This window comes from Lissotriton helveticus, chromosome 3_1 (assembly GCF_964261635.1).
Source record: "Lissotriton helveticus chromosome 3_1, aLisHel1.1, whole genome shotgun sequence".
Taxonomy (NCBI): domain Eukaryota; kingdom Metazoa; phylum Chordata; class Amphibia; order Caudata; family Salamandridae; genus Lissotriton; species Lissotriton helveticus.
In genome coordinates, this window is record NC_136061.1 from 1,139,915,290 (window position 1) to 1,139,941,438 (window position 26,149).

General features: G+C 42.8%; 1 protein-coding gene and 1 pseudogene across 2 annotated transcripts in view; both read right to left on the reverse strand.

The window, feature by feature from the left end:
- RIF1 (replication timing regulatory factor 1) overlaps positions 1 to 26,149 on the reverse strand; it is a 357,947-nt gene that overhangs the window by 297,102 nt on the left and 34,696 nt on the right. For both annotated transcript variants that reach the window (XM_078681750.1, XM_078681748.1), the window contains exons 2-3: positions 15,097 to 15,175; positions 12,750 to 12,846 (exon numbers count right to left, since the gene is read on the reverse strand). In XM_078681750.1, coding sequence (XP_078537876.1) covers positions 12,750 to 12,846; positions 15,097 to 15,175 — 176 coding nt within the window. The remainder of the gene's footprint in view (positions 1 to 12,749; positions 12,847 to 15,096; positions 15,176 to 26,149) is intronic.
- On the reverse strand, positions 6,543 to 11,940 carry LOC144825327 (myc box-dependent-interacting protein 1-like; annotated as a pseudogene).

The following is a 26,149-nucleotide window of genomic DNA, read 5'->3' on the forward strand; positions in this document are numbered from 1 at the left end:
CCCACTGACATGTAATCATGGGGTTTAGGTGCCAGCTAAAAAAGGAACAAGTGGTCGGTTTGCAGCAATAACATGCAGAGACAGATAAGCACACAAACAGGCAAAGGATATGCAGCAGCAGTAGAACTCTCTCACACACACACACACACACCCTTGCAGGAACCATACATGGTTTATTTACATAGGCACACAACAAGTACGAGGTTTTTGCAGTGGGTGCCCTTCATTGACAAATAGTTTAAGAAAGCTGTCAGTGTGGGGGTGAAGGGGGGTAGGGTGCTCATCTATTGTTGACAATTTTTATTAAAGAACACCTACACACAAGTAGAAACATCAGGCGACAACAACCTGCATAGAAACTACAATGGTAGTCAAGTAAAAGGAATGAACCTTCATGGAATTTCACAATTCAATAGAACGGATGATTCAGACACTGAAAATTAGGTCTCTGCAGGCACGCCATCTAAATTGGTATACCGAGAAATGAAGGGAAACTGGTTTGGAAAGGGTGTATTGGATAGGAGGCACAGATTGATAAACATTAGCAATGCCCACCGGTGTCATTTTACATTCAAGCAAGACAGATTGGCAATGCCAATCTTTCTCTGGCCACCATCCCACATATCTACAAGACCAGAGCAGGAGGAAAGTCCTCCTGCTACCTCGCAGCCAAAGCCTGGAACAACCCCCTCCAGGAAGTTCCCACATTGCCCCAGTTCAGGAAGGACCCAAAGACCTGGCTCTTAAGATCACCCCAGCACTCAAAGAAAACCCCAGAGACCCTCACTGGTTGGTAAAGCACAAGTTCTCACTTGTGCTTCACCAACCCTGACGGATTGCCAATGCTTGTTTATATTATTCTTCAAGATTGATGCTGGCTCTTTCACATTTCTGCTGCAGTTTTTCTAGTGACCTATTTGGCACTAAGATGCTACTAACTGGTGTTTAACGTGGCTCATTGCAACGCTGCGGTCGGATCGGGGTAAATAACGATCTACCACTAGCGAAAACAAAAATTTCAAGTGGGTGGGTCAGACACAAAGGGAGAGAAGCAAACACAGATGGACGGAGCACTGAAACTTTTCAGGCTATCACCCCCAGTCACATATATGGGTTGAATCCACTGTTCTTTAGCTCACTTCACCACCCCAGTTCAGACCCAGCCGTATGCAAATCAGTCTTGACCCTGTTCCACATAGGAACAGTGTAGCCTGAACTGCCAAGCCAGATCTTCCCTGGACCGGACACAAGCATCCTGGAACAGGTTTTGGGGTAACACCCCTCATCTGCCAGGCTAGCTTGAATCCAGTGGCAAAGTGAGCAAGGAACGCACTTGTGGGCATATGCTGCCAATTTAGGGTGAACAACGCAAACATCTTGCCTGGCAGTTCGGGTGGACTGTTCCCATGGGGAGCTGTTTCAAGACTGATTTGCATATGGCTGGGTCTAAACTGGAATGGTGTGGGTGCAAGAAAACCGATTGATTTAAGCCTCATCTGTGACAGGGGGTGAATATTTGATTCATTCAGCATTCCGTCCATCATCTGTTCTTTTTACAGAAAGGGAGGAAAGTCATAAATAAAAGCAATGCAACGGGGATAGACAAGACTGCCACCCAAGCTTACCAAAGAATTGACTCAGAGGAGTATGGTATACAACGCAGTCTGGTCAAGAGCGGGAGTGGTCTGTAGCGAGAGAGCAATAAACTAAGAAACTCTCTCAACATAACACTTAGATCCTTTTCCTTTCTAGCCAAATCACAAAATAGTAATTCTTTCACGTAGTTTTAGGTTCTTGCACTTAGTTTTAGGTTCTCGTATTTGTTTGTCCTTGTTAACGCTTTCATCTGGTGAGTGAGTTTGGCTTGCAGCTAGGGTGTCTGTTTTTCCTATGTTATTTCCAAAATTTCAGCCAACGTGAGTTAGTAGGGGTAATTATTTTTACTTGCTTAATTGTATTTGATTGAAGATGTTTGTCAGAATTCACAGGCCCATACTAACTGTCCTTAATTTTTATAATCCCCATTTCCAAACGCATATTTGCACATTTTGAAGACTAGTCATAGTTGACGATTTTCTATAAATACGGAGCAGAGGATAATAGAGACAAGCACAAAACAATGAACCTCTTTCAAAAGACAAAAACAAGCTTGTGTCCGATCACTGTTTCCAGCCAGGAAATTTACAAAGTCAAAGGTCAAACAGATTAACTGGGATGCGCTGGCCATTCTGGAAAATCCCACCCAAGTTCCAAATACTATCTTCAGATGATCAGCATTTCTAAGGAGAGTGGGCAGGAAAACTAAGCAGGAATAATGTATACTGTTCACCAATTCCCCCCACCCCGCCAAGTAAGAGTTGAGAACAAGCCGATAGGGCTTTAGTAGGAGGGGGCTGCCATGAATCTACAGCGTCCCCTGCTATGGAGGTAGAGTGGTAGCGCCCATGACATGTGTATCTAGGGACCCGCAATCTGGTGAGGGCCCAGAGGTCATATAAAAAAGCAGTAACTGCTCAAGACACGCGACTCCTGAGATTCCTGTGTCACTGGGTCCCCGTTACCAAACGACGACAATTAGCGACATCTTGTCAACCAAGAAAAATTAAGGACAAAACTAAGTTTCACTCATGCCGACTAAACGTAGCTTTCAAATGGATTGTAAGCAGGCAGCTGAATGGACGCGTGAACCCGAAGAAGAATATGCGCGTCAACAAGTGGCACACAGGACGACAAGTGAATAAGAACACAGCTGAATTCTGAAACAAGAGGCAGCTCAGTTTTCTTTTTGAAAGTTAATCTGTTTTGAAACATCTACAGCCACGTGGTCTTTCAAAATTATTCTCAGTAGAGAGCGCACGGAGTCCCCCGGACTCCGCTGAAGCCGGGCGCCCCACCACGATACATTATTGCTTGCATTTTTAACTATAGAGACGGAGAGGTAATCCTGCAATCTGCACACACCATGCCTCCAATACGCTGGGAGAAGAGCACTAATACCTTTTTCCCTGATTTTACCATCCAAGTCCAGAGACTGCGACGTTCATTCCTAGAAGTCAAGAGTCCTAAGAGAAAAAGAACTTATGTACGCAATGTTATTCCCAGCCAAGCTCAGAGTTATATCAGACATGAAAACCTGGTTTTCCGATATGCCGGATGTAGTGTGGAGCTGGTTCAATGGCTGGAGAACTTGCAAAAGATCTACAGGATAGAGATACAAGGGAGGTTCGGATCGAGAGACCTCCAGTCTGCCCAGTGACATGACCGCAGATCCCGCAGAAGACTCACACTAACATTAGGGACAGGTCTCTGGACCCTGGGGAGATACCCAACATCCAAAGATAGTACTACGTACAATCCCCACACACTTGCCATGAAAGGATCGGAGAAAGATGCCCCGGAGCAGGTTTGAGAATGTCAAGTGCAGCAGGCGTATAACAGACCCCACTTAGACATTAATAACTCAGCAATGCCGATTAACATATCTGAACTGAAGGTAGCGGGGGAAATTGGGAAGCATGGTCTTCTGTCTCCCCACATATGTGAATGTTTCGAATTGGGTACAAAGACACGTTGCATAGTTTGGGGGGAGGGGTGGCAGTTTCCAGTCCGTCATGCAGGGAGGCGGGGGAGGGTGTTGCATTTTGTTTCGTTTGAATTTGTTTCTTATAAGGTTTACAGACAGGTAGGAAAAAAGAAAAAGAAAAGTGTTGCATACTCCGATTCTCTTCACCCTCCCTCCCCCCTCCCGGCTCCTAGCCAAAATTGTAGATTTGGCATGTAACCCCCAAGAGCGAATATCATACAGGGAGGGGGTACTCCCCCTTCGCACTCCAAGGGGGGAAAATAGAGGACACCCTGCCATGCAAAATAGTCTCCGGAGACAAGGTAGACACGTAGCATGGAGTCAACCAAAAGATTTAGAGTACTCTCTTGGAAGAGTACTCTCGGCCTGGATGACGAAATAAAGAGAGGGGTGGTCCTGCAATACTTGGATATACTCCCCCGAAATGATCCTGCTACAACAGACCCACATCCAGGTTACACAGTATGGAGCACTAAACAGATTGGGCTACAAAAGTATTGCCGATGCAAGCTACACAAGAGACTCCGGAGGTGGGTAGATTAGTGCGCTCCTCCTTTCCCTTTGTGGTACTCAAGACCACACATGATGACAGGGGATGCTTTGTAGCTGTTACTGGCAGTTGGGAGGGTCAACTATTTAACAATCCAATTCTATATTCCACCCTGACCATGGGGCTCAACTCAATCTTCTAGAGGAGATTTTGATTGCTGGAGGGACTGTAATGAGGCCCTTTCATCTGAAATGGACAGTTGGCCCACACGCCCTCAGGAACAATCCGGTACTAGTCGGGGTGACTAATCCGCATTGGGCCTCACGGACCTATGGAGGGTACTCAATCCTACTTAACGGCAGTACACCTATCACTCAGCGGCTCACAGCACCCTTTCCCACATCAACTATATTTTTACACTGGCTCGTTTACTTCTGCACTTTCATGAGGCGCATCATTTAGCCCGTGGTATCTCAGACCACTCCCTAGTGTGTGTGTGTGGTATAAATAGGCCCCCGCCCCGGCCGCTCCAATTGAGGTTACGTATTCACATTTTCGTGTCAATTTTGAAAAACAATCCAGGGCAAACTGCAATTTACTACCAGGTCTTCCACTGGAGTTAGTGACCGAAAAGCCCTACTGCATTAACAACGTGGATAGTCTAAAAGAGCGCAATAAAAAACCAAAACATTAGACATTTAAACAAACATGAAAAGTTTATTTAAACTTAATGCATTCAAAAGCAAGGGGCTCAATTCAGATGCTTCAAATGTTCATGGGCCACAAAATATGACAAGTACAATTTTCTACATTCCCTGGAAAATGTTATATTTATCTCTCATCGCTCTCCTGCTATTCACTGCCTTATTTTTCGCCCGATTAGTAAAAGAGAATGGGGTCTTGCGTCCAAAGAACCCATTGCACCACCTGCATTACACATTTTGGGTCCAAGGCTTAGAGGTATAGGTGGATTATCCAACTCTGTATACTCCAAGACAAGTATTTCTTCCCAACAAAAATAAGGTTCATGAATTATTAAAATTGGCCAAAAATATCAAGCAAATAACTAAGTATTGGAAACACTTTACTTGTATGTGTTTTAAAAAAACTGTTTGCTTGGTGCAAGTCTAATCTGTTATATTTTTTGCATTTGGAAAGGCTGGGGAGCCAACCTTTGTTGGGACCAAAAACATGTAAAAGGCACACTAACCCACGTTGCACTGTGTGAGTCACCAATATTGTCACGCCCTCAATCTTTAGGGCTGTGGCTAACAGTTCTGCAAGGAACCACAAAAGAACATTCCAAAGAATCCATCCACACACACATAAGAACTATGGAAGCACATAGAAGTGGGCACCCACGACAAGAGCATGCTAGCCTGATTAAGGGACATCGAGAAAGAACAGTTAATCTTTATTCAGCTTTGATCCAATTACCTTTTTAGAAGTTGCATCAGAAAGCAGCCTGAATGTTTATTTTTTATTCTTTAGGTTGGAGGTTTTTTTGGCAACTATCATTTTCAAAGAAAACGTGGCATCCCTGGTTGCCTTCACATAACCTCTCTGTACAAGTTTTCGGGAAAGACACCCTTAAGTTGCTCAGGAAGATGGTTCAGCTGGCAGTTGCTCTCCTTGATGGCCACCACCAACCCTTTATCCTGTTCTTCCGGGCTGTGAACCTCAAAGATAAGCCCTATACCCTCAGCCTTAATGAGCTGCTCATCCCCAGTCACCGCAAAGCCATGTTGGCATCTAATATTGCAGAGGAATCCGTGAGTTACGTCAGTGACACTGTTTTCCACAGTACCACTGACAGTATCAAAACCAAGAGTAGACAAAGCAAAGGCATGACTGCAGCTGGCTCTAGAGACGCGACATCAGTGTTTGGCTGCACACCATAAGGTGAATGGTTTATTGCAGTTTCTGACCCTGTTGCTTCTGCAATTATAAGTGCTTCCCACATCGGCTGCCACTGTGACTTGGTTTGATGGACACACGCGAGTCTATAATATAAAAGGTGGACAAAAACAGTGACGTATGGAGTGCTTGAAATAATCTGAGCCACTGGTAATTAATTACACGTTATTCTGCACACCATGCTACTTCAGTTTGAACAGAGCCATAAGCACATTGTGTCTTGACACTGCTCCAATACAAACATTCCGGGTCCGAACTGTCCACAAGCGACATTAGGACTGTTTTAGCCCTTATTAGGGCTCATCAATTGGGTGTAGCTTCTTCCAGTGACAGTGTGCACAGAAGCCACATAAGGGAATTCTCGTTCCACTAAGGGAGTAGCATTGGAGTATACAAAAAATGTAGGGTAGCAGCCAGAACATTGCCATGGGTGGCTGGAGATGCAATGGCACACAGGGTAACATTATCTTTGGGGGTGAGGGGGAAATTGGTGGGGGGCTTATAGTAGGCAGCCTTGCTCTTTTGCCTGGTGAACAGTGACAACTCTGGCAGTTATGAGGTGTTCTTGCTTATTATGCTAGGGGTAGTCTCGCTATGCTGCGCCTTCATTTGGAAATTATTTGTTGCTCTTCCAGGTCCACAGTAATCTCATTAAAGTTTTGATGCAATGTATTTATTTCTCGGTGGAAGACCTAGCACAGCAGCTCCTCCTGCCGACCTGCATTCATTTCCTCAAAGACATGTTGGCTTTTTATTACCTCTTCCTCAGGACTTTGCGATTTTCACTTAATGTTTATTCTTCACAGAGGGATTCGAAGTGTCAAAATCAATCAGCTTGCTTCCTCGTTGGGCAAAGCGAGGCCTTTTGCCAGGAAATTACCCCAAGATGTGTGACCTAGGTCAGGAGAGCCTGTTCAGCGATCTTCTGGGATCTCTTTTCTCTGTCATTTATTTGCAAATTTGCATAAACTGCCCTTGGCCAAACAGACTCGAACTTCGTGCAAACTTTAGTCAGCTTTTTGAAGGCCTCCAGCACTACTCTCACTGAAGCCAGACCTGTGCAAAGGTCCTTCCCGAAGTTTGCTTCCTTCCATCAGCTGCTTGTTAAAGTTCTGCACACAGTGCTTATCCTTGGTTTCAACTGATTTGCCCCACTTTTAGAGACCCTACTATTGCAAGCTGCTGAGAACCTTGCTTACACTCCAAACCTGATGGCCCATCTCAGCTATCTTGCACCTGTGTCTCCTTGTACTTAGGATGCAGGGCCCAAGGAGGTACTGAACAGAAGAAGACATACAAGCACACAGGCGAGAAATACCAGTGAAAGCCAGAGAGAGGGAGACACTGGAAGAGGAACCCAATGGGGAGGAAGCTCTGAGATGTGCATTACAAAATAAGTACAGCATATGGAAGAGGTGTGGTGCCGCGGCTAGGGCAAACTGACTCCGGGATCTGGGGATCACGGTTCGATCCCCGGCACTGGCGGCAGATTAGCCCAGCACCATGTGACTCTGGGCAATAGCTTGCTTAATCTTCCTGACGGCCCCCAGCGCCTAGAGACCCTTACGGGTGATTGTGCGCTTTAAAATGTGGATTATATTATATTATTATTATTATATGCATCAACAGTAGAACACAACTGCCAGAATACTACATGTCATCTAGCAACCAGGTTTGCAGTCACAGCATTTCCACTCTGCAAGCCACGGTCATCTGATGCCTTAGTCCAATTGAAAAACTGTGACAACAATTCCCAGAATACACCAATTATTTAAAACCAGAACACATACACAGCTATTGTTTTCCAATTGGTCTCTTGGCACTTCCCCTCACTCTGCATTTCCCTCCTTTCTTTTTAACTACATTTGTTATACTTCCCTTGCATTCCACCTAAAATGTGGGATTTGTAATTTCAAATGTAGAGGACTGTTAATGCGTGTAAGGCGTTATTAGAGAAGGGGTTTTCTGGTTGGCTAGGGGGTGTGCCTAAGCGGGGCAGAACCCACCCCTCTAGTCAGGGTAAGGGAGATACACACCAAAGATAACCCCTGCACACCCCCTGGGTAGCTCGGCAGAGCAGCCAGGCTCATCTCAGAGGCAACGTGTAAAGCGTTTGTGCAACACACAGTTATATAAAAATATCACTGTATTATACACAAGACAGAGCATAAATCACTTGTAGTATGTAAAGCACATTAGACCACATTCACATTAATCACTGCGCCAACTAGGCCTTTGTCCGTCATAATATAGATCTTAAATCACTGAGCCACCTGCAATTGTCAAACATCACAGTGCACTAAAGTAAATACTGGTAAGACTGCACACATCAGGAAAACATTATGAAAAGCACCTTACACCATCTCTGTACATATTACATCATCCCAATATACGTAATTTCATCAGGACATTAAAATGCAGTGTTAGAAATGGGGGAACTCTATTTGGCAATGGTTTGCACCTTGCCCAAGTAGGGACCCTTCCATCTAGTCAGGAAAAGGAAGTTACACTCCTAAAATAACCCCTGCTCACCCCCTGGGCAGTTGCTTACTTTCTACGGCACTAGGGCTAAACCCAAGTGGTGCGTCTTTGGCATAGTGGCTAGCAAGTATTTCCTTTTTTTGCGTGTTTAGATATGAAAAATCTTTGCTTGACCCAACATGTGGGTGACAAATTCTGCTCTCTTTTCATGCTGAATCCAGGGGCAGAGACAATTTACTTTTGCTCAAACTGCCTGCACAGCCTAGACTACTCTCACTGCCATCATTCCCAGTTGGAAGACCCGCCCAAATGGATTCCTCACCATTCATGTGCGCCCCTGTCTTGCCAAAGCATTTCCGCCTGGCGGTCTCCTCTTTCAAATGGTTAATTAAAATGAGAGTTCATGCGCTCCCAGTGAGGAGCGGCGCGAAACTATGATGATCTCCTGCTCTAACCCCTTGGCATGAGGGTTTTGGGGGCCACAGGTAATGACCCTGGCTGTTCCTCTCGTGGAGGCAGGATTGGCTCAGTAGATTTGTTTAGTGCTACCTCCCCATCTGTGCATGTATAGGCCAAGTCGGCCAGCATATCAAGAGACCTCCAAGGTAACTTTGGAGGCCCTGTACCAGGCCTTTCGGTTGATTGTTGTCTGTTTAACGTCCCTCGCGGTCGTTACACCACCACAATTGGGCCAATCGGAGGGGGATGGGGGAGGAGTCCATTGAGATTTCTATTACTTGAGTAAATTGCTACCCCCTGCGTCCTTCAGGTACTTAAACCTTGTTGTGATTTTCGGTTGTGAAGGTCTTGGTTCCAGGTTGGGCTGAGACATTTCTGGTAATTCTGCCACGCCCGACCATTGATTAGCTGCTGAATTTAGAAGTGTAGTCTGAGCTGTGGTCCTGGGCACGGTCAGGGCTCACCTCTTACAGTTATGAGACCCAACAGGTGCCCTTATTTTACTGGAGGGCATGGTGCAACTGGCCCAGGTAATAGATTTTGCTCGTTATAGTAACTACAACTGCAGCTGCAAAGCCCGCCTTGTTAAATACCCGGGTCTGCCCTAGTCTGGTCCGGTCTTATACCCACAATGAGCTCTTATCATTCAGGTAAGTGCGTAAATAATATAACAGGATGTAGCAAGATGCACAGACTAAGTGATTGCGGGTTTTGCAGAGCAGTTTACAGGGCCAGGCAATTTGAAGGCCTGAAAATGGCAGGGCATAGTAAGGCAACAACTGGCCAACAGGCCAGATAGTCAGATTAACTTTGAAGGAGGTTATGGTGTCTATACAGTTGACACACACTGTTGAAACGAGAGGGTGGACATGCCGATCCCTCTGCGAAGAGCAAGGCGCACCAGCCTACTGCCGGCCGCCTCTGTGCTACACTGAAGACCAGCAGCCTATTGGCTGCCCACACATCGCCGCCAAGTCACTGCTTCCTACTTTGCTCTGGGCTGCTGCTCTCTCATGCACCAAGCTACAGAGAGACAGTACGAAGCGGAGCAGAATGGAGAGAGTATGGAGCGGAATGGACATTTCACATTGGGGAATGTGAAAAGGTCAGAAAAGATGGTCTCAGGATTGGGAGAGACTGCTGGAGCTCATCCTCTGACACCACGCCCCAACACACACAAGGACTCGGACACTAAGTCCACTTGTTGGCCCCACCTTGATCCTCACTATATTTCACTTGCCATGCCAAAATGTAGAGGGAGATACTCTTTTACTTGGAAAAGGAATGGGTAACAAGCATTCAAAACAACAAATTTCCTTTTCCAAACTTTTTAGGCCGGAATCCTTAGGAGTCACTATATAATGTAGTGGTACTTGCCATGCCTACATGCTTCTGATCATAAGAGTTTTTGCCACTAAGCAGTGGAGACAGGACTGCACTGAACAAGCAATACAAAAAGGAGACTTTAAATTCTGTATTTATATTGTCACATTTGCCGCGATTCAATGACAGAGGTCAAATGCTAGGCTAGATCTACTGACATTTTTTTTCTTTTTTATTAACACAAGAAGGTCGGGTTTACAAACTCCTCTCACTTTGCAGTCAGAGAAATAAAAGTAAGGTGAATTATGTAACCATCTTGCTGGGTTACAGAAGTGTGAAAGGAAAGACTGTAGGATATTTCTGTACAACACAATGAAAATACTAATAAACGAACTGCACAATTTCAGCAACTTGAACAAAAAATATGCTCTTTTTTGAAATTCTGAAGAGTGAAGGAAAGAAAGATTTTAATAGAATCAAAACAGTTTCTTGGTGATGCACAAATAAATATTCACTGAAAACAGATTTCCAAACCTTATTTGTGTGCAATATAGTTTTATCAATAAAACTGTCTGTCTAAGCAAATCTAGTGCCCATTTCAATGGAAAATGTGCTATGACAGTTCGCTATCAATCGATGCTTTCAATACATTTATTACATTTTTTTTTTTTAAAGCCTGCTTTATATCCATTAAAGCTAGGTGGGTGCAAAAGTTTGTCATGCTATAAAAGTGTGTCGTGATTTTAAAAAAGTTTGGAAAGCATGGATTTATACGATACTAATGTATACCATGCTAACACTAATCAGCACCATGGCATGATGCACAGCAATGGACACCAGTCGAGTAGTAATACCAATACAAAGATTAAGAAAAAATAGCAGGGACCTTTAGTCCCATTACAAACAGAATGCAGTATGGTCACCATACCTGGGGTCCAAATAGATCAGTAAATTAAGACTGTTCCGGTAGGCAAAGGAAAAAGGCTAATTTGGAGAATCCCAGGGAATCCTCGTGATTTCTTCTTGGTGACCTCACGCATCCAAACGGATGTCATGCTTCATCATAGGGTGTGCTCCTAGTCAGGCCGGCGCTGCAATGCTCTACAGGCCCCGTAAGTGGGCTCTTTATCAGATTTATTTTTAGTATTTAGCTGAAATTATACAGGTATGTGTGAGGATGTGAAATGGGTGGAGTGGGTGCAAATAAAATTGAAAACATTCCAGTCAAGCAGAGGTGGGGTAGGTCTCTGGCGCTCGTCACGCAGGACCACTCTTAGCAGAAGCACGCTACCTTCTGCTTTTGACCTAAAGGGCCTGACCGATTCATTCAAAATGGTTGGATAGTCCTAGAAGAATTGTTTTTTTTTTTTCCTATAGGGAAGTACCCGGCACTACACAACATTCTCTGGGTGTATGGTAGGGATCTTCTAGGTCCTGAAGAAACGTCAAGGATACAGTGGGATCGACAGACATGAAACATGTCGACCTGAACACACACACACACACACACACGTTAAGGCTACCTTGGTCTTTTGAGCCCTCATGATAGCCTCCTTTTTCATTGTTTTTAACTTTACCAAGGGAAGCATTAAAACCAGTGTGGCACCCTTAGACATTTAATTCGTTTTACACTTTATTTGCGCCCACTCCACCTTACACATTTCACATCCTCACATATCTGCATCATTACGGCTAAATACTAAAAAGATCTCCAATAAGGAGCCCTTTTGTGGTGCTTGTTGACTACTGCAGCGCCGGCCCGATGAGGAGTACAACTTATGATGAAGCATAACATCCATTTGGATGTGTGAGGGAACAAAGAAATTATCACAAGGATCCCCTGGGATTCTCCAGCCTAGCCTTTTTCCTACAGGAACAGTACCTTCTTGATTTACAGATGATGTTTTAGAAGCATGGTGACTGGACCGTTATCAGTTCCCTGTCCCGCCATCCCGTTGTGTATTTAGTTCTAATTGATGAGCATTGTCCAGGAGGGAGTGCAATTTTAGGCACTTACAGACCCTACATAAGTACTAGCCACTCATTCTAAGCAATTTTCAGAGCAGAACAGATTAGCATATGTACAAAACTCGTTCACCGTAAGAAGCTTTACTGAAGGCCCATAAATATTAATTTGACAAGTGTCTTCAGGAGGACCGAAAATACAAAAATAACCACAACTTGGTAAATGTAGACAGATCCCACCAAGAGCTGCAGACACCAGTTGGTCAACTAACATGTAAAAGTTACGAAAAAGTTAATTGGTTAATTCTTCTATGCACATGTTGCCTTTAACTAATGGAACCCAATACACTATATTATAGGCACAAAGTTAATTACCTCCAGACCACGACAATACTGTAGACGACAACTTATACTTTTCTCAGTCTGTGATAATACAACCCGACTTCTACATCTTACTCTCATCACAAAAGTATTCACAATGGTAAAAGAAAATATGAAGACAGTCACAAACACAAAACATCAAATCTTTACCAGATAATCCAGAAGCAATTTTGGAATTAAAAACACAAAATCCCAAGGCTTGTAGTGCTGCATTGCTGAGGTCGGAGTTTTCACTAACAATGTGTGTCTGAAAAATAAACAAAGAAAAGCCAATGAAAATACAATTGCTTCCTTTTAAAAATTTCAAAACCAAATAAATGTTAAAATCAACAATAAATTTACGAAAATATGGCTGATCAGGCAGGGTCAGTTTAGGAGCGCATGTGCTGCACTTAGATTCAGGATACCTATTCCTGCATACTAGAAAGGAGGACATGTGCCCATTGCTGTGGTATAGGTTCACTCCAAAGTGCCATTTAGATGAAGGGTCACTGGACCCGTTCCTTCACATGCATCACTCACTGCTCCACAACTGATCTGTATGGACTTTAATGCCCCAACATTGCGATGCAATGTATTAATTTCCTACCACTAATCTAGAGTTAGAATCCATGTAATTCTGTAGTCTGGGATTACAAGAGCAGAAGAGTTCACAGGACTTGCAATGCTGGCAGAACATGTTCTAGTTTTGTCTGATTTGTGTACCTCTAAAGCACCTACTACAACAAGTGGAACAGGGATATATGCTTGGTGCAGAAAACAATAAGTACCGGTGACAAACAGGAATGCTGCAACATCTGCACACATCACCCCTGTACTGAAGAGCACATTGCATTTGAGGCAGCTTAGACTGGATCATACATGTTGACAATGTAAGGAAATCTTCGCATCTCCGGCTATTTTCAAATTGGTAGCCAAAAAAACAGGTTAAGACCATGTTTTTGGGGATAATAAGGCCTTTGTAAAAATACTTTCAAACTACCGTTGTGCAACTTCTTTGAGAAAATTTTACTTAACTGCTCACTTGAATAAAGACAAGCCAGAAGTTCATGCACATTCGTTTTTTTTTAAATCAAATCCATTAATGGATATTCGATACCCACGGTCCTTAGTAAATAAATAGTAAGGATAGTCTATGCGGTCGATATTTTAAGCCATTATTCCATATATGTGCTTGTCCCTAAATAGATGAAGGCTAAAAGTTGCTAATGCCCCCTCATTTATTAGAAAGGGAGTTTGACAAGCTTTACATGCGGAGGTTCGTCTTTAGCGGTGCTGGTAAAAATTCATGGACGTGACCTTGTTTCGCCATAGCAAATAAAGTCAGCACAATAAACTTATTTAACTGTGGTTATTTTGAAAGGTTGCTTAAATGTCCTTTTGTTTTATGGCGAGTATCAGTCAGTATCAGGATGTTTGCGGTGTTGTGCTGGTCTAGTCCTATAAAACTACATTAATTTACTTGCTAATACCATCATCACATTATATGATGGATTTATTAACGTTTTAGTCCTGTAAATGTGTTGTACGAGGCAACTAGCGAGGTTACACATTCTGTGACTACAGAGCCTTTATGCTCACTTTTTTACTGTGAAGTTTTGGAGTGTGATTGATTACGGTTCATTTATTAGACAATTTCAATTAATCGACAAACTTATTCACTTCAGACAAGTAGACATGGAGCACATGCTGCACACAAGCAAAGTGTTTCTTCTTGAATTAGCACCTGCACAAAATGCACATCCTCCGATTTGCACAAGTGCAGATGGAACAACCAAAGTTTTAAGAGCTGAAGTCTTCTCTTTGTTCAGTGGTGTAACCAGAGAAGCAGAAGATGAGGTGGACTCCGCGGCAGATAAAAGATTTGTCTTGTGATTTCACAAGTTGCAGTAGCTCCACGGGGACGCTTTCACTCACAAACTGCTCTGCAAACATCAGACTTTCTGTAATGCCTCAAGAAAGATCCTATCTATGTGAACAAGGACGAGGGTATTTTTACTTCATGGGATTGAGCTTTAGATGTGTTGGGGCATGGGCTTAAGGGAGCAGTACCACACACAGGTAAAGAAAGTGCTTTTTATATTGCTACCATTCACTAGCGGTAGGTTTCTGTGTACTGTGTTGCTTTTAAATACTGGAAGATGACTGAATTATTCAATAGAGGCATTCCCAGGATGTAGATTCCTACATTGAGAAGGTTGTTGGGTCCTTTTCTTAACTCCACATCGAGGAGCAAATTAGTAATCCAGTATCTGTAAATCAAGCAAGCTGTAGAGTGTATTGTCACCGGACTCTGCTTTTTCAGAGTTTAAATAAAATAGTCAATAACTGGAAAGAAGCTTTCCACTCACATAGGCCTTCCCGATTTGTTGCAGACCCTCTTAGACATGTGTAAAAATAGTGCAGGAGGTGCAAAAAAGGATGAGTGACAAATAGTAAGGGAGCTACTCATGCAGTTCAGAAAGTCCTATTAAAAATTAGATTTTTAGATAATCACCTTAAATAATTTACAAACGCGAGGGAACTGCTGTCCAACCACTGCAGTGAACTCTTTGCCTTCCTCTCCACTTAAACGACTAAAAAGAAGAAACAAAAAAGTCAGTTTACAGATCAGTGGACAACATACACATAGCCAACTTTACTAAAGATTGCTCTAAATTGGATTTAGCATGAAAAAGAGGAAGCTGGAAAGAGAAGCATAACAATGGAAACCGTAAGGTTCTATTACAGATTAAAACCCGATTTACATTCAACATAGCTTTATTTATCCATAAGAAACCAGAGATCTTTGAAAGATAGCCATGCTATTTTGATACTGTATTAGTGTATGGTTTTAGGTAACTATCATGATACAAAATAAAGTAAGATAACAGATGTAACTTCTAATCTCAACACAAACCTTTTGAATAGACAAAGTGTAGCAATAGAGTCCATCAAGCTCTGAAACAGCTACTGAACACTATTTAGCTTTTACAGCATCCAGTTGTTGAGACTTAATGAGACAATAGCATCTCTGAAGACATCCTACTACTGTTGTGTGCAAAAGGTATTTTAAGGCTGCTTTTAAAAAAAAGGGTCTGTATTAATCACAAATCCAGGTATTGTATAGGAAAAGCTTTCAATAAAACTAACTACAGCAGTTCAGATGCCTCTGGCAGCCAAGACCCTTCAGTGGGAAAGGGATGCTGAACAATGAACCCCTTTCAGCAGTGGAGATAAGCTGAAGAGACATGCAACATCGCAATGCACTAAGTTTTATGAACAAACAGGGCACTCGTAGTTGGGAGCAGGTGACTATTTCAAGAGTGACAGAATCCCATCTAGTTTTGTTTTAGGTCGAGTGTACAACACAGTTAATGTAGTCTTGGTGCGAAATACCTATTGTGATCTTAAAGTGGGAATGTAGCTGCCCATTGCTCACCATTGTAAGGCTTTATTGTCACTCATTTGCCTGCTTCTTTTTCAATGGCTTGCCTTACTCTTCTTGTGTTTGTCCATCCCTTGGAGTAGGCATTTCACAATACCGACTTGTATCCTCCTACTTCTCACATTCAAGGAACTCATTTTTTTTCCATTCCACACTGCATAAGAGTGGATATGTTTTTTAGCTCCATCACTCTTGTGCTACGTCATGCCTCAATAATCCCCAACTTCTACGCATGGCGTTGCACTTCACCCCTCACATCTATTCTGTAAAAGCATAGGAAAAGGGGATATTTTTGCTGAGGTATGGCTGAAGTGCTGATTTCAAGATTTGTTTAATCTGCAGCATTACACATATTATATGAAAGCATAAGCTTTGGCACAACCAGACTTTTATGGAGCTCAAGGAAAGGCCATATACTACACTCAACTCCTGAAGGAGCATACAGCTGCTCTATGGGCTACAGAGGCGCAAATGGCCAAATACAATGGAAATTAAATTAGGTCTTCGGAAGCATTTACTTTATATTTTGATACTTTCTTATTCTTTTTACATTCCATTCAGTTGCCTAAGTGAACAGTATTTGAAAGAAACTATGCTATTTATAAAGATTAAAAACATTAAGCTTAATGTATAGATCTGCAGTACCACAAGAAATTGCCCCCCCCCCCACACCTGATGTTGATTTTTTTTTCATTTTAAAATGAAAAGGAGAACAAACACAATAATTTACAGATTAGCATGGGCAGAGCAAACAGCTCAGCACAATATACATGGTGAAAACTATTTGTTATGCCAGTGCTTGTTCAACTGGGTCTGGCAGATAGCCTTCAGCCAAATCCAAAAAAGACAATTTGCTACAGCTTTACTGTGCAAAAACAGATCAAAGATGTTGCCATTAAAAAGATAAAATATTAAGGACTACCCGCAGAACAGCAATCTAAATCAAACTACCAAAGAACAATCAAATGTTACCAACTCTGCCAGGATACTTGTGACAACAAGATAAGTTGTATCCAAAAATCAAATGGGGTTTGTTCTCAGAGTCCTGTGCATCATAGTTAACAAGGGCCACTGCCGCCTGTTCGCAGGTGTTTACATGATGCCAGCATTACTTTCGCCTAGTTTAGCAGTCATCAGAACACATGTTGGTGTGGATATTTGACTATATGCGAGTTATGATGGGCTTTGAAGGAAAGGGGAAGCTAGAAACCACTTCAAATGCTACCCCAAGCTCTATTAAAAGGGACTGAAAAAGATCAGTAGACTACCTTCCTTTCGCAGACAGGCACTGGTCTAGCACTGGCTGTCAGGCTTCTGGCTTGGTCAATGCTTGCTAAGTTGTATCATGGCTTTTGTAAAACCTATTTTTGGAGTTGTCGGGCCCTGGCCAACATAAAAGTAAACATTGGCAAAAACAAAAATATTTTTGGGGGCCTCGCAAAGCACACTTTGCTTTAGTAGTCCCTGGAAATTAAGTAACTGTGTGAGTGTGCTATTTGTGAGAGAGAAGTATGCAATCACTCAGCAAAGCCAGCCAACTGCTGAGGTGGGATTATCCAGTGCCTCATGCTGTAGTAGGCAGAAAAAACAAATGACACAGTAACAGACTACTGAAGTTAGAGGGCTGGCTGAATGTCCCTAAGAGTAAGTTACTTGATCCAAACAATTTTAGATCACGTGAAATGCGTTGACTAACATCATGCATTAAAATAAATAAATAAATACATACATTTAAAAAAAGCAATAGCCAACTTGTCTGAGCTTTGGCTTGACATTCTGGAGGTAGCCAATGGCCAGCCGTGTTTGAAACTGTCAACTTTACGCTGCTACAAAACAGTATCATATTGAAGGTATCACTAATACATTCTGCACAATGTGGTTGCAATAGCCTGATTGCTGCTACTCGCACAGACCTATAAATAGATCAGTTCATGCAAAGCATCCCCAAATCAGCTATCCACCAAGTACAAAAGGAAGAAAAAAGTAAACTGCCTTTCACACCAATTTTCTTTTTTTTCTTTTTTTTTTATTTCAAGTCATTTTTATTGAATCAACAAACCAAAGCAAAGACAGTACAATAATTCTTCCATTACAGCAAAAAATGATACGATGAAGTTATTGACGGACAATTACAGAAAGGCAAATAATAATAAAAGAAGAAAATCAATTCTTGCTTGTCTCTTTGATATACATGAACATGCAAAACACTCAATGTGTGGTCGCGGCGGATAGGACTCTAGCATGGAATCACAAACGTATTCTCAAATATATTCTCAAATTCCACAGTTCAATGTAACAAGGCCACCATACAATGCAATGTAACAAGGTCACCATACAATGCCTCAAGGTGGCTCATAATGAAATGAAGACGCATCTAATGATTTCCATAGCTTCTTATTGGATGGACACCACGTAGATGCCTGCAATGCCTGATTGTTAGCACCTCTCAGAAATGACAACCACTCCTGCCAGATTTTGAAGTTTACCTCCTTTGTACATTTCCATTTGCACAGAACCACCTTACATGCCAATGTTAGCATTAAATCTAAAAGCTGGCGATCTTGGTCACTTGCTAGACGGGACTCAAGCGCCCCTAAAATTACATACACAAATTCCTGTACCGGTCTTATCTTGAACACGTGATGAATGCATTCAAATATTTTCTCCCAGTACTCTTTTAGTAAGGGACAGTTGAACAACATGTGGGCGAGATCACCAGAGCCTGATTGGCAGTTCCAGCATGTCGGTGAATCTCTTAATTTACATTTGAATAGCTTTTCTGGGGTCCAAAACGACCTATTTATGAGCATATACTTTGTCTGGAATAGGATGGGTGATACTTTATGGGCTAAGGCAGACTTATGAATCATGTCCCAGTCAAAATCTATATCTGTGGAGTTCGGTTCAGCTTCCCATTTCACTTCCACATTTCTGTGAGCTTTCTTGGGTAATGGTAATAGTAGTTTATATACCTTAGAAACAAAGTGACCTGCGTGCATAAGACGTGGGAGATGAGTTGTTAGCCATGGTATGTAGGGTGAGAAGTTGCGGGCAGATAGTGCCGCTTTGATTTTCAGGAAATTATAAAAATCCATCGGAGTAAGAGCAAACTTCTGTTGCAAGGTTGAGAACGGGATCGGTTCATTATTTTCGTACAGATCTCCCGCTAAGTTAATGCCCTTCTTGGACCACGATTCCCAGTATAGACCACTGTCCTTATGTTTGAGGTAGGGATTTCTCCATAGGGACATAAAAGATGATTTAGTGAATGTCAGCTTAGTTTTATGTGTCTGATCAAATCTAAGCAGGGCCCGCCTGGTATTTAGCATTATGTATTTAGAGTGTGGCAAGTCCGACAGGTCCATAGTGAGCAATGATTCTAGAGGAGCATGACCCACAAGCGATTTCTCAATATTAATCCATATAGGTGTATAGATTGGGTATTTTGTTAACCACTGAGCACCTTGTTTACAAAGAAAGGCTGTTTGATAGTTCCTGAACGAAGGCAGACCCAGGCCGCCTTTATCTTTTGCCAATTGAAGCTTCTTTAGAGATATCCTGGCTTTCTTACCCCGCCACAGGAAACTACCAAACAGTTGATCAACCCTAGCGACAAAGTTATTCGAAAACGTCATAGGGAGCATGCTGGCTAAATAGTTAACCAATGGAGTCGACATCATTTTGGCGTGGTTTGGAAGCCGAGAGAGATGGCGGCTTTGTAAGTCTCTCGGCCCGTGCTGAGGCCGTAATGCGGAATTGGAACGTGTAACACCTCTCCAGCATCGACACAGGAGGAAGAATCGGCAACCGGAATGTGAAAGGAGTAGACTGAGGGCACGATCGGCGATTTTGGTGAAGGGGAAGTCGAGCTTTGGCTGCTCCATAGATTCCGCTCCGGTGGTTGCCGGGCTGCAGGGAGCGAAGGCGGACAAAGGACCGCATGATCACCCAGATGTCGGCGGAAGGAACGCGAGGGTCCCGTTCGGAGTAGGAACGGAATGCTGAGGGCTCCGATGGTAAACCGGACCTTTGGATAGAAAGCGCGAAGGGAACTGTGAGTACTTTACCCGTTTTTTGGGTAAAACAAGATCTGATCAGAGAGTGATTGCTGCTCGCGCTTGCACAAGATGGCGGATTAGCGCACTCTAACGGCTCAATACATCGGCTCTGGCTCAGCTGCTACCGGCATGTTCTATGAGGGAAAGAAGTGAAGGCACTCACCCATAAGAGTGGTAACGATCGGAAACTGCGATTTTCGGCGAGTTTTGAATTCTTTTGGCTTCATCACAAGTCTATTACAGAATGCAGGTCATGGCTTCATATCAAACAAGACATTGCTAAAAATCTGGAGTTACTGCAACTCGCATATTATGAAGTCTGTGTACTGTGTGCTGGTTAAATGCGATGGAGGCAATATTTGGGGACTTATGAGCTGCAAATAAATTATGTGCTACACCAGGAGGCTAGGAAAGGAATTTGTGTATGCTTGGATGTAGGTTTCTGAAGCTAGCGCCTACTACATGCTGTGCTTAAACTTGAAATGTTAAATGACTGTGATTTCTGCACCTCGCATAATACAGAGTGTGTGTGCTGGATAAATGAGAAGGAAGCAATATGTGGAGATTTGTGACCTGCAGCTGATCCATGGGTTACACCGGGAAGCCAAAAAGGGAATTTCAGTAACTGCTTGGATATAGGTTTCTGGGGCTGACACCTACTAAACGCTACTATTGAGGATAAAGCAAAATCCATGATGACAAGGTGGCCCTACTGTTGCAAGGCTTTCCGCACACATAGTGCATGTGGTGGCTCCTAAAATGGCGTCGCAGACTCGCATACTAATTTGAGGAGCGTGCATTTAATCACGGGACCTGTTCTAAGTCAGGGAGCAGACAGTTAGGTCAATTATCGCTCCGGCTCCTGGGTGATCCTGTATGGTCATTGGGCGTTTACTGGTATCAGGCTAAGAAAAAGGTCTCGAAGGCCGGCAATCACGAGCTCTCCATAGCGGTCAGCTACAAAGTCAGGAAGACCGCTGTCAACGAACAGACAGTCTACGCCACGAGCAGTCATGGCAGATAACAAAGAACTAGCGAAAAGCTTAAAGAGGGTTAAGTCTGATCTGCCTTCACCCGGTAAAGGGAGGAAAGACAATCCAGATCCAATTGAAATGATACTTAACAGACTAGATGAAGTAAGGGATTTGGCGAAAGCGACCAAAGAGGAAGTAGCAGCGATCAGACAAGATAATCGCGACACCAACGCAAAACTGTTAGAGGCAGAATCAAGGATTAGCAAACTCGAAGATATGGAAGTCAAGTCCTGCAACGCAATAAAACGTCTATGTATAGCTGCGGACCAAACGACACGGAAGCTCGCTGAGTTGGAGGACAGGAACAGAAGGGGGAACCTACGCATTTTTGGTATTCCAGAAGGTTCGGAGGATCAACATGGGAACTGTGTGGCCTTTCTTGAATCCTGGTTCACCCAAGCTACTAACATGACTTTGCTGCACCCGTTGGAATTTGATAGGGCCCATAGAGTACCAGGCAGGATATCCAAAAATCAAAAAGGCCCTAGAGCTATTGTTTGTAAGCCGCTACGTTACCAGCATGTAGAACAAATTCTCACCTTCATGCGAAAAAACAATCATATTCTGTGGAAATCTGCTACGGTCTACATCTCGCAGGATTACAGTAAGGAAACGGTGGACGCCAGGAAGGCGTTCTTGGCGCTCCGACCACTGCTGAAGAAAAGGGGCTTCCAATACCGTTTCGTTGGTCCAGCGAAATACAGTGTGATTATTCAAGGCTCTCCACACATTTTTTCAGATCCCCTGAAATTAAAACGTATGCTGGATGGACCTGAGGACTTAGACATGGAGACGAACAATCCCGAAAGCCCAACAAGCCAGGCCTCGGCCTCAGGATATAAGTAAAGGATCGTTGTATTTCGCACTATTTTCTTATTAGATCCTATTCCTTGCTGTGGAAGGGTACTGAATGTAATTGTATCTGCTCAAACTCTCTTGTCGTTGAATGTCCTTGTCATAAGTGCAATTGTTATAGATCTTTTGAACATGGAAAATGTTTCTGCTATTGCCTAATGATATAGCGATCTTAGAGTAATGGGATTCTGCCCACAAGTTGACACGTTTAACATGTTTCACCATACAGACCTACACCAGTTGGTAATGTTCTTGTTTTTGTAACACGCACATAACAGCAGGAAGCCATGATTCCCAGACTACGTCTCATGAAACCTCTGATTTGCAATATATGTGCTAGGTTAATAGATGAGGTTTGCCGAGGTTACTCTGACTAGCAGCAAGTTACGAGTCTGCTGAGGCTGTTCATATGTTCCAAAATTTTATGAATACGTTCATGCACGGTGAGGATGCATTGCACTCTCTCTCCAATCACCATGCTTACTACGTACAGGTGGGGTGGGAAGGGTGGGGGGATGAGGGGATCTGGGGTCGGGTTGTGTGTTCTATGTTTTTTAGTTTTGTTTCTTCTTCTTGCTTGCATACTCTCTACTGCATTAATACTTGATGGTGGGGAAGGTTATGGACTCTACTTTCGTTCATATGTCCCTTTTCAACCTCAGGGTGTTGTCTCACTGGCTCGCTGCTGTTGGTACCAAGTGACAGATGTAATTATCAATATGAAGCTTCGATTGGCTGTTCACACAACACAGTTAATACTCCAATGGGAGTGTGTAATATGGACAATCTGAAGATATTATCTCTCAATGTTAAAGGGCTGAACCAACCTGTCAAGAGACAAAAAATTCTAGATTACATGCGGAGATTGAGGGGAGATATTGTATTACTACAGGAGACGAAGCTAGAGTCTAAACAGTTCTACCACCTGAGGAATAAGTTTTACAATGAGGTTGTGGGCGCCGAGGCTATACACAAAAAGAATGGTGTTTTAATACTTGTTGCAAAGAAATCAAAGGTAGAGCTTCTGTCTTCAGAGGCGAGTGATGACGGGAGGTGGGTCACGACCAAACTAAGTAAGGACAATACAGAATTTTATGTTACGAACATCTATGCCCCTAACACCAATGACCTCAACTTCTGGGAAGGTCTCAATAAGCATATTGAAAATATCCCGGATAATGCTGTTCATATACTGGGTGGGGATTTTAATCTTCCGATGGATGCAACGTTGGACAGAGATTCACATTGTCCCTTCAAAAAGTAAATCTCATAAAGCCTTCCTCAATCTATGTCAACGCTTTCAATTAATGGATGCGTGGAGGCTTCAGAACCCTTCAGGGAGGGATTATACTTTTTACTCTGCACCACACGACTCGTATTCCCGGATCGATTACATCCTCATAACACAGAACGGGGTTCCTAGAATAGAATCTGCTGCCATAGAACCTCGCGTAATATCTGATCACTCTTGCATATCCTTATCCATTACGAATGTCAAATCCTCTTCTCGTCAGACGTCTTGGCACCTGAACGATGAAATCCTAAGTAATGATCAACACCGGTCCACAATACAGGCTTTGATCGCTTCTTATTTACAGATTAACAAGGAGGGGGACACATCTGATCTCATTAGATGGGATGCCATGAAAAGCACCATACGGGGTCAAAATCAGATCAGCAATGAACAAAAACTATAATGCGAAGTTGGAATCTTTGGAGAGAGAAATTATACAACTTGAGAGTAAACATTTGAGGGATAGGGACGATACGTCTTTATGCATTAGCGAATAAAAAATACGAATACAATAAAATAATTAGTGAAAGAGCGGGAGTTTGGCTTGACAAAAGACGGAGATTTAAGCTTTGTGAGGCTAATAAAGCTGGTAAGAGCCTAGCCTCGTACTTGAAGTTTAAGGTACAGAGGAATTCTATTAGTGTCATTAAAGATGCCTCTGGAACCTCCCATTCAGAACCAGACAGGATAACAGAGGTGTTCAGGGTATTCTATGAAGACCTTTATGCAAAGAACAAAACGGTGGAAGAGGGCAAGATTAAGAAGTACTTGGATGAATGTGATCTTCCACAGCTCTCTACGGAGGACCAGGTTAGTCTTAATGGCCCGATAAGTGCTCTAGAAGTAGAAAACGCAATTAAAAATCTGAAAACAGGAAAGGCCCCAGGACCGGATGGCTTTACGGCTAAATACTACAAAACCTTCCCCTCTCTATTAGTTGAACCCCTATTAAATTTATTTCAGGAAATAAATAGAACAGGTGAAGTCAGAGGCACTCTAGCAGAGGCGATAATCGCAGTACTTCCTAAAGAGGGGAAAGATCCGTCGCTCCCGAAAAATTATAGACCAATTTCACTAATTAATATTGACTGTAAGATCTTAGCTATGATACTCTCCGCTCGCCTTCAGAAGGTTCTTCCCCAATTAGTCCACCCATCCCAAGCTGGCTTCCTTAAAAACAGGCTGTCCAGTGATAATACAAGGATTCTGGCACATGTGCTAGAAAAAGCAAAATTCCTAGATACATCTACAATAGCAATAACGTTAGATGCCGAAAAGGCCTTTGACAAGGTGGACTGGTCCTTCCTTGAAGCAGTACTTTTTAAGTTTAACTTGGGGGAAACATTTACAAGACTGGTAATGTCCCTATACTGCTGCCCATCGGCAAAAGTTAGGGCGGGTGGTTCTTTCTCTTCTGCATTCTGCTTAAAGCAAGGTACGAGGCAGGGGTGCCCCCTATCTCCTTCACTGTTTTTACTGGCAATTGAGCCATTCCTATGTCATATCAGGAATGATCCTGACATCGCTGGTATAACATTTGGGGAGTGCACGGTCAAATTAACAGCATATGCGGACGATGTGCTCGTCCTTTCTGAAAAAGCTGAGGAGGCTATACCTGCTCTTATGTCGGATATTGAGGATTTTTCCAAGGTCTCTGGCTACAAGCTCAATAAAGACAAAACGGAGGTCAAGCTCCTGAACAATTTAGGTGATAAAGGGATCATAGGGGACTCTGGTCTCACATGGCAACCCAAGTGCTTTAAATACCTGGGGTTGGACTTCGAGAAAGATTTGGTCTCCACTCTAAAAATTAATGAAGAATTGACTATAAAAAAAGATATCCACACTGCTGGAAGGTTGGTCTCAAAATTCCTTTCACACCAATTTTCAATCTTCATTTTTAGGTTTCACCTGCACAGTGCTTGCCGTCGCTGTCAAAATAAGACCTCTTCTCACTGCAAAGGCAGACCGCTTCCAACAGTATGCTGGAATGCTTGCTTTTTATTACTTAGTTGTGTAAAGCAGATGCTTTAGTCTTAGAAAGTTTGTGGCATTTCCTATTAATACCTCAGTACTTTTCATTGCAATTTATAGGCATTATCTAATTGATTTTTTCAACTTTATCTATTTGATTATTATGTCCAAATTATAAATGTTGTAATAAACATTGTGCGTTAAAAATAAAGTTACTAAACAAGAGCTATGCTATATTTTGCAGACAACGGGGTCATGATTTGAATGGTGCAGCCGGACTCCTCTAAACACATACTATTGCTATATTTGACTACTAAACATGCAGTCACAATTGAAGTTGCCTTACAGTTAAAAGTGACTTGGAAGGTGTAGCAGGTGCAGTGGCGCCAGGGCCAAAACCACTAGGGACCCCACTAAACCCAGATTATTTCTAAAATGTAAAACAGGCAATCACAAGTGCAGTTACCTTGCAGACAACAGGGTCATAATTTGAATGGTGGAGTGGCACAGGCCCAAAAGTTGTCAATACTCAGCTAAACACCAAATCTTGCTATATTTTACTACTAAACAGGCAGTCACAAATGCAGTTATTGAGCAAGCGTTTGGGTCATGATTTCAATAGTTTAATAGGTGTAGGCATCAGGAACAAAACCTCCAGGCACCACATTAAACACAGGTTATTGCTATATTTTACAATTAAACAGGCAGTCACAAGGGCAGTTTTTTCAGGAACTAGGGTCAGGATTAGAATGGTGCAGCAGGTGCAGTGGCACCGGGCCAAAAAGTTGTCAACTCCTTTGTACATCTAATATTGCTATATTTTACTACTAAACAGGCAGTTACAATTGCAATTATCTTGCAGTTCAAAGGGACTTGATTTGAATGGTGCTGCAGGTGCATTGGCACTG